Source organism: Danio rerio, chromosome 17 (assembly GCF_052040795.2).
Source record: "Danio rerio strain M-AB ecotype USA chromosome 17, GRCz13ab, whole genome shotgun sequence".
Classification (NCBI taxonomy): Eukaryota; Metazoa; Chordata; class Actinopteri; order Cypriniformes; family Danionidae; genus Danio; species Danio rerio.
Window position 1 is genome coordinate 6075579 of NC_141037.1, and position 12658 is coordinate 6088236.

Genomic DNA, 12658 nt, shown 5'->3' on the forward strand with positions numbered 1-12658 from the left:
AGAGTTTTTAATTTTTGTAATTTTAAACCTCTTTGAAATAAAACTAACATATTTATAACACCCTGCCGTTTTCTAACTATCAGTGTATTTCTTTCTGACATTGTTATTTTTTTATTACAAAACAGTAAAGAACTGAGCATTTCTGCCTTAAATTACCATATTGGTCAAAATGACTGCATGCATGTCTGATACTTTTCGCTGTGAGTTTAAATGTGTGTGCATTTTCTTGCCTGGCAACTTCCTGCTAACATAAACAAAACTTTCTGATGGCAAAAACATCAATTTACTTCAGATATCTTTCAAAACAGCATATTCTGTGCCGGGAAATAGCTCCTGTTTGAAAGTGAAAATGAAAGCCAAGCCTTTAAGTGTTTTAGTATCTTAACTACATATTTATAGGCTGTATTACCAAAAAATATTATATTTTTAGGGTAATGGTGTCATAAAATATGATGCTAAACATTCAAAGCTTAATTTTAATATCTCAATAATAGCTTTGAATGTAAATATGTTGTGACAGTATGGCGTTTCATATGAGAACGGTCAGAATGAGCAGTATGGTAATTCTAATAGTTATACAAATCTAGTTCCACTGTTAATATATCCTACTCTCATGTCTGTGCTAACGCAGAATGAAGCGAGTGCACTGATGCCCATTCTGACCAATCACAGATGTTTCTGCTGAGCTCCTGAACACACAGGCACGCGGCTCATGCTGATATGCTCTCTCATTGGCTGCAGCTCGTCACTACATCTGACCACACGTGGGGTTGAGTCGGCCGACTGCTCTGGAATATTTAGCATGCTGAATGTTGGATTTCCGTCTGCGAGGTGTCGGCGACGCGTCAGCGAGCCTCGTTGATGCGTTGTTCAGTAGTTCACACATAAAGAGCGGCGAGCACCCGCAGATTTCTTCCCGATCACAGCCCGATCTGTCGGCGAGCTTGTTAACTTCCAAATCGGGCTCAAATCAGACTTAAAATCCTCTAGTGTGAACTAGGCATAAAATGTCGAGGTGATAGAGCTTTCTCAGTTGCAGCCTCAAGACTTTGGAACGATCTTCCACTCTCTTTAAGAAATGCTCAAACTTTTGAGTCTTTTCAGAGGTCACTGAAAACCCACCTTCTTTAGCTTTTAATCATGTGATGTGAGTTTATGCATTTTGGTTTTGTGTATATTTGCATGCTTTTTATGTGTTTTATGTACAGCACTTTGGTACCCATTGTGATTTGTTGAAAGTGCTACAGAAATAAAGTGAGTTGAGTTATCATACCGTCAGAATCTTTTATCGGCCCATGCCTAATAGTTAATAATATAACATGTAATATACTTATTGCAATAAACTGGATTTCCTTTTAGTAAGTAATGGATTTATTGATGTGCATTTTAACTTCTTATGCATTAAATGTGAGTTCCAAACTTTGTCTTGATTGAGACATGTTGAACACTTCTTTCGTCATTTGCAATGTTGCCACATTGCATTGTTTGTAATTTTTCTTACCAATTCTTATGTCTGTGCTATTATTATTTTTTTGTAAAGCTGCTTCTGGCCATGACATGCCCACACTAAATGGTTAATAGAGATGTTTTTATGGTATTATAAGCAGCAGCTTTAATTTATTCTCTTGGGTAAGGCGGGATCTCCACTCAAGTATCATACCTAGAGGGAATTTGTGCTTAATGCAGTATAAAGCTTGAAGCATTACGCCCCATTCAGGGCATCAGCGTCAACTCTTCCCATTCACTTTGAATGGGTAATGTCAGGGATTGCCGAACTCCATTGTGGATCCATCGGCACCGCTTCAGAGGCATTGCTCGCTGCAGAAGTTGGGACTAGCTAGCGTTAGTCAATCAGATCGCTGTATGCAAATACACCAGCTAGACAGTGGCCTATTGCTGACTGGATTTCATTGGCTGCTCTGCTATGACGATCGCGTTAGCCCCAACTTCAGACACACCTTCAGTCAAGCGTTGACGCTAAAGCAGTACTCTGTATCAGCCGATCACCATGACAAGGAATCAGTACTGCAAAAATTTTGATCGGAGCATCCCTAACTATTAGATTATGATTAAACCTTCCAAATGACTCCACAAATCACATCTATTGAACTGTGGTTCTGGTTAATAGTAATTTCAACTTGACAGCAGTGATGTGATTATTGCAGATTCACACATTGGCAATATTGATGCTGAAATGATATAATGTGCAGATTTAGTTGTAAGACCTCTTTATTAACTGTTGTTTTTTGTGTTTTTAATAGGATGAGATTCTCAAAGCAGCTGTTATGAAATATGGCAAAAACCAATGGTCTCGAATTGCGTCCCTGCTGCACCGCAAATCAGCCAAACAGTGTAAAGCCAGATGGTAAGTTTTTTGATTTATAAAGTGCTCTATGTCTAGTGATAATCTAAATTGGGTTGAATTTTAGACGACATTGTGATTGCATTGCGGTCTTGCCTACATGTGTAAAAATGAATTTTCAGCAATCTGATCAGAAGTGGACGATGCTAAAAACGAGGATAAAGAAGTTTTGAGATGTTTTGTGTCTTGTCCACTTTTGACCACTTTCAAACATGGTTTAAATGCATTTAATCACAATGTTTATAGTAGAGATGATAACATGATCGAATGCATTCAAATGGTCACAAAAGTACAGCTGCTCTTTGCCTACTGACCTCATTCTTAAAGGGATAGTTCACCCAAAACTGAATGTATTGTCATCTTTCACTTACCCTTTAATTGATTCAAATATTTTAATTTCTTTATTTGTTTTCCTTCTGTGAAAGTCAATGGTTACAGGCTTTCTATATTCTTCAAAATAGCTTCTTTTGCCATTAAAAGCTCATAAATGTGTATCAGGCTGCACGATAATAAAAATATGGCATTGCGATATTTTGTTATGCCGCGATATTTGTATGATTTTACCAGGTGACTTAAATGCATCGATTTGGAAACATTTCATCACTTTAAATAAACTAGGATGATCAAGACTTTCTCTACTCAGTGGATCTGCATAAATTATAATAAATTACAAGCAAAAATAAAGAAATAAACAGTGCTTTATTGTTTTCTGGTGAGTCAAACAGTATTTAGGTACAGAAATGTACCAATAAAACATAAAATAACATGGTCATCGTATATGTTCAATAATATTGTTATCTCTTAGTCTTTATAAAAAATATCTAATCCTGTGATGTGATTATTACAGATTCACACATTGCCATATCAATGCTCAAACGATATATTGTTCAGCCCTAATGTGAATATTCATTATTACTCACAAATTCACTTTTATTAATTACTTGCTAATCATGAACGCAAAAGAAGATCTTTTGGAGAGAGCTGCAAACCTGTAACCATCGTACTTGATTTTCCTGCTATGAAAGTCGTTGGTTTCATGCTTTCAGGTGTCTTTAAAATGCATTCTTTTGTCTTCAAGCAAAGAAAGAAATTTATAAATGTGAATATTCACTTTTTACGTAAATGTTCACATTTCTGAGTTTCTTCTCCAATGCAAAAAAAAAAATATTTTGAAGAAAGCTGAAAACCTGTAACTACTGACTTTCATAGTGTTTGCTTTTTTTACTATGGAGATTAATCGTTAAAGGTTTTTAGCTTTCTTCAAAATATCTTCTTTTCCATTAAAGAGAAGAAAGAAACTCATAAATGTGAGTAAATAGTAAATGCTTTATTTTTGTGTGAACTATCCCTTTAATACCAGGCGTAAAAAGCTTCTGAATATGCTTCGTTTTTAGCATAACTAATTTTCTGAGCAGTAGATAACAGAATAGCGTGATGTTTGCTATGTTTAATGCAGGTACGAGTGGTTGGACCCCAGTATTAAGAAGACAGAATGGTCACGTGAGGAAGAGGAGAAGCTCCTTCACATGGCCAAGCTGATGCCCACTCAGTGGAGAACTATCGCCCCCATCATCGGGCGCACAGCCGCTCAGTGTCTGGAGCATTATGAATATCTGCTGTAAGTACATTTGTTGCATATAAAAACACAGTGAATTAACTTGCACAATTCAGTTCAAGTTTTTTTGTATAGCTAAATATACTGTAGGCTCGACCTCCATAGGTTGACTTTGCTATTCTGGGTGCTACCAGAAGCCCTGAGTTTTGAGATCTTAATGAGCGAGTTGGATTGTAGCGAGACAGAAGGTTGGTTAGATAAACAGGAGCTAGATTATTTAAAGCTTTATAGGTAAGAAGCAATTTTTTTTGTCAATACAAAACTTATCAGGCAGCCAGTGTAAAGAGCATAAAATTGGGGTGATATGATCATATTTCCTAGACCTGGTAAGAACTCTGGCAGCTGCATTTTGTACTAATTGAATTTTGTTAACAGTGTGCATATAGCCAGCCCCTAACAGTAAAAAAAGTTATTTATTGTGTTATACAGGTCATTGGAACGGAGAAAGCCACACCATTAGCATAGGATGTTAGTCTTGTTTTTGAATCTGCCACTATACTGACACAGGCATTTTTAGTTCCGCCCTCTTATAAAAAGAGCACAATCTCATTTATTGGCACATTTTGGATCAAAACCTAATGCTGCGTTCACACCAGACGCGGAACGCGCGTCAAGCGCGAGTGATTTACATGTTAAGTCAATGCAAATGCGCGAATAGACGTCCTGCGGCGCGATATGCGCAAATTGAGCGTTTTGTGCGCTTGACGCGCTTAAGGAGTGTATCGCGCGAATCTCTCGAGTTCGAAAATCTGAACTTCAGCGGACATTTGCGCTGCGTTAACCAATCAGAAGCTTGCTCTTGTGGGGGTGTGATTGTGGCGTAGAACCTGTTGATGGTGTCGCGGGGGAAATCCTCCAGGCGACACCGACAACAACTAATCAAACAGGGCTTGGCTCAGTCAGAAGCACCGTTGAAAGCCTCCGTGATCCAGGTTCAGCTTCTGAAGGAGTTTATGAGCTCACAGAGCTGGATGCACCTCTGAAAGCATGTAGTGGACTCAGACACGGTCCTAAACGTATCAATGCTGTTGTTCAGCCTTCATGAAGTACATAAACACTGTTATTTTCTTCATAAAATCCATGTTAGCCGTTAAGCTATGAAGCTAGGGTCACCGGACAGACAGAAGCCCTGCCCATCACGCGAATCCGCGTTTGTTCTGAAGTGAATTTGACGCGCGAATGAAGCGGGGTTTAACGCGCGAATGGAGCGAGTAACCTCAAATGTTCACGCGGCAATTTACGCAATTTACAGTTCCACGTCTGGTGTGAACACAGCATAAGAGGGTCAATTTCAAAGAGCTATGAAACATTATTTGTGTGGTACAGACACAAACTACATGCACAATCTAGGAACATCAGAAACATATTTATAGCTTAAATAAAGGGGCATAAAAAAAAAAAATAAATATATATATATATATATATATATATATATATATATATATATATATATATATATATATACACGTGTGTATATATATATATATATATATATATATATATATATATATATATCAATAAATAAATAAATAAATAAATAAATAAAAAATGTCATAGTTTAAATAATACAGTCCAGTGTTTGACTACTTTGTGGTCAGGCGTTGTTTTCTCATTCACTTTGAAATCATACTTTTTATTGTAATATATACAGTGACAAATATATTAAAGACTTGTTTTGTTACACAATCCTTATAAAAAAGCTACTGAAATATAATATTGTCATTCTTGATTTCATGTCGACTTCAACTTTCCTAATCCAGTCATATTTTGTAAGTGCAATGTTTTGCAGGTGCTTTTTCATGCATATTCAATTTTATTTTATTTATAATGCACTTTAAAACAACAAACAAGTTGACCAAAGTGCTAACAAAAAAGGGTAAAACAAAATAATCAATGTCAATATTATATTTAAAAAAATCATCAGTCCAAGCCACTCCAAAAGGTGAAAAGGCCTCTTTTAACATGTGATATTATTACACATATATTAAGTGTGATAAAAAAAGAATTAGGCGACATTAATAAATGCTTTTAAACTTTTTCACCTACTTTTCGAGTGCCTTAAAATGAAGATTTTTTTAATATCTTAATGAATCCCCTTATCAAAAGAGCAACAGTGCATTAATTTCCCCTTTAAGCACTTTTTGTTTGATTCTGGATTTGAATATTATATTTCTTTTGTTATGACATCAGAGATAAAGCAGCTCAGAGAGAGAATGAAGATGATGTGGGAGACGATCCTCGCAAGCTGAAACCAGGAGAGATCGACCCAAACCCGGAGACCAAACCAGCTAGACCTGACCCTGTGGACATGGACGAAGGTGAGAGTCAGAAACATTTGAGCAATGTAGACGAAAAGGAAAAAGGTGTAACGTTTATAAACTTTATTGTGCAGATGAGCTGGAGATGCTGTCTGAGGCCAGAGCTCGACTGGCAAACACACAAGGCAAGAAAGCAAAGCGGAAAGCCAGAGAGAAACAGCTGGAAGAAGCACGGTAAGATGCTAATATGGGCCTACTGATGTATCTCTCTGAATAAAACTGGAGAAAAAATATATATCCTTTAAGTCAGGTTAGCGTTAGACAACCCTTTGGCCGTGAGTATTATTTTACAATCATTTATTTTATTGTTATCATTATTATTTTATATATTGTACATTTTTGTACAAGCATATATGAGTTCACCCTCTTACAAATCTAAATATGTTTTCTATAGAATACATTAGATTAGTCAGTAATGAAGCCAAATCTGGAGCTAATCGAACAAAAACTTGCGCCAAAAATTAGTTAAATTTATATTCATTCATTTTTTTCTGCTTAGTCCCTTTAATAATCAGGGATCGCCACAGCGGAATGAACCACCAACTTATCCAGCATATGTTTTACGCAGCGAATGCCCTTCCAGCTGCAACCCATCACTGGGAAACATTCATACACACTCATTCACACACACACTACAGACAGTTTAGCTTACCCAATTCCCCCTATAGCGCATGTCTTTAGACTTGTGGGGGAAACCAGAGCACCTGGAGGAAACCAACGCAAACAAGGGAGAACATGCAAACTCCACATAGAAATTCCAACTGACTCCGCTGAGGCTCGAACCAGCAACCTTCTTGCTGTAAGGTGATTGTGCTACTCACTGCGCCACTGTGCTGCTGCCCCCCCCCTTTTTTTTTTAAATAGTAATACCCCCCTTTTTTTTTTTTTTCAAAAAAGGGCAAAAATCAAGAGATCAAAATTTATATGAAATTTTGTGGTTTGTAATTTGTTTTTGCAATGTTTCACATTAATTTAAATGTATTATCTTTCTATTTCTAAATGTGTTTAGTGACTAAAATATTACTTTATTATTAAATATATATATTTATTAAATCTGTTTTGTTCAAATGCAGCAAAATATATGACCTATATTCACTGAGAAATGGATAAAAATATTCATCTTCAAAATGGGGTGTCATAACTCAATTATGCTGAGCACTGTAAATTTACAATTGCTTTTTACATTATATCACTTTACATATATATAACTTTTGAAATTCTTAATGTTTACTTGTAAAGTAATAAGCAAGAAATTAATAGTTATATTTAAAAAAAAAAAACTTAGACATGCTGAATTTCATCTTGACACTTTAAGGACATAACAGTTTTAGGAACATTCATTCATTTTCTTGTCGGCTTAGTCCCTTTATTAATATGGGGTCGCCACAGCGGAATGAACTGCCAACTTATCCAGCAAGTTTTTATGCAGCGGATGCCCTTCCAGCCGCAACCCATCTCTGGGAAACATCCACACACACGTTCACACACACGCACTCATACACTACGGACAATTTAGCCTACCCAATTCACCTGTACCGCATATCTTTGGACTGTGGGGGAAACCGGAGTATCCGGAGGAAACCCACGCGAACGCAGGGAGAACATGCAAACTCCACACAAAAAACGCAAACTGAGCCGAGGCTCGACCCAGCGACCTTCTTGCTATGAGGCAACAGCACTACCTACTGCGCCACTGCTTCGCCAATTTTAGGAACACTTTACAATAAATGTTTTAGTTGTTAACATTCGTTAATTCCCTAACTAAATCAATTTAACAAGGAGCAACACTAGCTATGTTTCCATCCACCTATTTTATGTGCATTTTGCATATGCAAATTTTGAAAATGCATATAAAAAACGTATGCGCCTAACTGGGTAGGATAAACTTTTTATTCAATAAGAAAAGCTGTGCATAAACTACGATGGAAACATTTTTACCGCATAAACTTCAGCATGCGCATTAAAAAAGGTCATGTGATTTTGTGATGCTTAATGTGTGTGAATGGAAAAATCGTCAGGCTGAGCACATTATAAAACATCTGAAATGTTGTTTTGGTCATTATAAAACGCCTTAACCGTTTCAGTATCAGTGTTATTATATTATTAATGACCTCCAGAATCAGGAGCGCCTGTGCTCCGCGTCTGACACCTTCTGCTCACTGCGCGCTCACTGCATGTCAGGATTGTCTTCTGAGGCGCATTCATTTAGAAAAGATTGATGCAGCTTCTCCTACTGCAGCAAATGCAGTTTTTACTGTTGATATTTGGCGCCAGTTAATCAGGAAGTGACTATTTTGTTTGCTTTGACTCGTTGGATGAAAATGCTGCTTCATTCACACAACTTTTATGCGATAATCCAGTTTTGCGCATAAAGTTTATTCGCATTTTTGGATGGAAACATAGCTACTGTTTTGTGAAATTTATAAGTGATATTTTCTTAGTGATTGAAATTGTTTTTTTTTTATTTTTATAAACTTTATTTATTGAACACAAGTGGAAAGCATTCGTTGTATACAAATGTCTAATTTCTGCTTTTCTTTTTTGAACACTTTTGTAAACATTCAACCCCAAAACCCCCCACCCATCTCACCCATCCAAACACATAGCCACTTTTCTTGTAAAACGTATAACAGAAAACGGAGGGGAAAAAAAATAATAAAATAAATAAATAAATAAATAAAATACAAATAAAATATTAACAATAAAACAAAAATAATGATGATAGTACAATTTGAGATACATTCATAAATGCTTTCAAATAAATAAATAAATGAAACAAAATAAATACATTAGCTAGTTACGTCAATAATAATGATGTGCTACCAACTTCTTGGTTATTATGGTTTTAGTTGTGCTGAGGTTAAACCAATGCGTCTAGTTTAGGGCATGACTGTTCCGGAGAAAAAATGCTAGACTAAAAGAAAAAAATAATAATAATAGTAATTCCGACCATAAAATGATTTCTTAAATAATCACCTCCAAAGGCGTTAAATCATCAAAATAATTTAGTAGTAGCCTCCAGTGAATATAAAACTTGTGAGGCGAGCCTCTGAGAGAGAACTTAATCTTCTCCAATTTCAAAAGACGGTGATTGAAATTGTTAATGGTCATCTTAGTTTACCATACATAAATTAACATTGAAAAGGAACTATTATGCAAAAATCACTTTTATAAGGAGTTTAAACACAGTTGTGTGGCAGCAGTGTGTGAATGTAACCAGCTTATAATGGTAAACATGCATTACTTTTTTTTTATAATCAGACTTGATAAATCAGCCTGCAGAAACACTTTGACATTCTCCCTTTGTACGTCTCATCAGAGGGGCTAGTGACCATCTTCCCCCTCACTAGCATGGAAGGTTACTCGTTTTTGAATCTGCCACTATGCTGACACACAGGCATTTTTTTTATCTCCCCCCTCTTTTGAAAAGAGCACAATCTCATTTGAATTTAAAGTGGCAGTCACCAAAATACCACAATAAGCATCAAAGCCTAAAAGGGTCAGTTTCAGAGAGTTGTAAAACATTAGCTGTTTGCCATTTTTAGCTTTTCCATGTATAAATCCAATGCTGCTATTATGGCATTAAAACGTACGTATTTTACAAATTTAATAGGTTGCCAGCTAGTTATTGATGTCAATGTTTATGATCTTAAAAAGTGTTTGTCATTGTTGATCATCAGTTCTCTCAGCTGTGATTGGATTGAGTTGTTTGTTAATAAACTTTAATGTTTTCCTCAGTCGTCTGGCCGCCCTTCAGAAGCGCCGAGAACTGCGAGCCGCTGGTATCGACATCCAGAAGAAGCGCAAGAAGAAGAGAGGAGTCGATTATAATGCTGAGATCCCGTTTGAGAAGAAACCCGCTCAGGGTTTTTATGATACGTCCATGGAGCAGTACGATCCTCTGGAGCCAGACTTCAAACGCTTGCGGCAGCAGCATCTGGATGGGGAACTGCGGAGGTGAGCGACTCGTCTGGATTTATCCTGTTCCCCTACAGGTCAATCTGGAGTCTGGATGGCTGTGTTTTAATTAAACCTCCCATAACTTACATCTTCTATCACAATACAAGTAATCTCATATCCAGATAACAGCATGAATTATTATATAGGCTCCTTTTCTGTAATTTGAATTGATTAATATTCATTTATAGAATCCCAATTTCTGTTTAACGGAGAGAAGATTTTTTTTCAACACGTTTCTGAACATAATAGTTTTAATAACTCATTTCTAATAACTGATTTATTTTATCTTTGCCATGATGACGGTAAATAATATTTGACTAGATATTTTTTAAGAAACTTCTATGCAGCTTAAAGTGACATTTAAAGGCTTAAACAGTGGTTTGTTCTGTAGACAATTTAAAAAAAAAATTGCTTATGGGGGCTCATTTTTTTGATCCACTTCAGATGTTGATTACTGTATATAGTAAAAAGCACTATAGAAATAAAAATGAATTAAATTAAATATTGTCTGTAGTGAAAAGGAGGATCGTGACCGAAAGAAGGACAGGCAGAAGATCAAGAAGAAGAAGGAGTCTGATCTGCCCTCAGCTATTCTGCAGACCAGTGGAGTGTCAGAGTTCACCAAGAAGAGGAGCAAACTAGTGCTGCCGGCACCACAGGTCAGAGACAAGCTCAGATAATTAACACATTAAACACTAAACAGCTACCAGATTATTTTACAGGGTTTCCACACTTCTTGAAAGTACTTTAATTTCAGACATAAGTATTTAAAGCCTGGAAAGTACTTAAACACAGGTCCTTGAATTAAATTTGAAATGAAATGTATGGTGTTATTTCAGCAATTGTATTGCACTTCTGTCAAAATCAGCACCAAAGAATTATAAAATATTCATTTAAAAATCATACATTTAAGTCTTGTACAAGATCTGACAAATAATGCACATTTTATCAATATTTCAGAAACCACATTTGAAAATTACCAGTATTGAATTTAACAAGTTCTTTGAACATGACTGTTTAAAATGTTTTTATCAACATTTTTGACAACGACACATTCAAAACATTGTCATTACTCTGGCTTTTCAATGTAAATATTAAGTGTAAGTGGCTTTCATGGCTGTGCTTCATTTGAAAATATTGGTAAAATACTGTTCATGAAAGAGCGGGAACCCTGATTTTAGTAACTATTAATTAATATTTGCTTCTTAAAATTAAGTTGTTGCAATTTAAAGTGTTTTGTCCTTTTTTATTTCAATTTCCACAATTCATTTTCATGCATTAACTAGGTTTACTATGATTGCTTTCTTATTTTGTCAGCTTTCACACCAGGCACAGAAAGCACTGCGCTATGAAACCCATTAGTTTCATTGTGCCATAAAAAAGGAGTTTGCAAATAAATATTGTTGCTGGTAATATGTTTAACATTATAAATACTACTCAAATTAGTCCCTGCAATACCAACCACAAATCTAGGGATATAAAATTTGAGTACACTTATACATAGCGTAATTAAGATTGTAAAATGTATGTTTAAATACCACACAAATGGAAAAAAAGTGAGATAGATTACATTAACACTAATACCAACTTGTCTGCCGAATAAATTAAATCTAAATAGAATAAAAAAAAAAATCTAAATCTAATAAAAAAAAAAATCTCATACAAATTAGGTAAAATAAAAGCAGTATAAATATGAATGCAAAAATAAATTAAAGAAAAACAAATCTCAAATTTGTAAATGCCAGAAAATAATAAATTAAAATTACTGACACAAACTAAACTGACAGTAAAATGATGTGTATTAGACACAACACAATTACGAATAATGAAAAATAGAAAAATTAAATCTAAACAAATTCTATATAATACTAAGTAAAAGATAATACTGTTACACTAATCTCAACCTGTCTGCCAAATAAATTAAATAAAAAAAAATCTTATTTGTAAATGGCAAAAGCATAGTATAAAGTTACTGATACAAACTAAACGTAGAGTAAAAATAACTTTATTAGTTTTGCTTCAAATTTTGAAATTGTATAAATGTATTTAGTATAAATGAATAAGTACAATCATATTATGCAGTAAGAAAATCTAATAACATTGATTGCAGCATGTGTTATATGATGCATTTGCGTTTATTTAATGTTGACTAAACTTTATTTACATTTTTTTCTCTCAGATATCTGACGCTGAGCTGGAGGAGGTGGTCAAACTGGGTCAGGCCAGTGAAATAGCCCGTCAGACGGCAGAGGAGTCTGGCATCACTAACTCGGCCTCCAGTGCGCTTCTGTCTGAATATAACGTCACCAATAACTCCATGGCCCTGCGCACACCCAAAACTCCAGCCGCACAGGACAAGATCCTGCAGGTTCGTCCCACTGATGCTTCTGTGTGTCTGTTTTT

At 35.5% G+C, this 12658-nt stretch overlaps 1 protein-coding gene across 6 annotated transcripts in view; it reads left to right on the forward strand.

The window, feature by feature from the left end:
• cdc5l (CDC5 cell division cycle 5-like (S. pombe)) overlaps positions 1-12658 on the forward strand; it is a 452249-nt gene that overhangs the window by 7847 nt on the left and 431744 nt on the right. For all 6 annotated transcript variants that reach the window (XR_015945067.1, XR_015512488.1, XR_015512489.1 and 3 more), the window contains exons 2-8: positions 2262-2365; positions 3819-3980; positions 6168-6295; positions 6370-6469; positions 10034-10252; positions 10770-10914; positions 12435-12623. Coding sequence is in view for 3 of the 6 variants with exons in the window: in XM_087288777.1 (XP_087144903.1) it covers positions 2262-2365; positions 3819-3980; positions 6168-6295; positions 6370-6469; positions 10034-10252; positions 10770-10914; positions 12435-12623 (1047 nt within the window). In the remaining 3 variants the exon portion in view is untranslated. The remainder of the gene's footprint in view (positions 1-2261; positions 2366-3818; positions 3981-6167; positions 6296-6369; positions 6470-10033; positions 10253-10769; positions 10915-12434; positions 12624-12658) is intronic.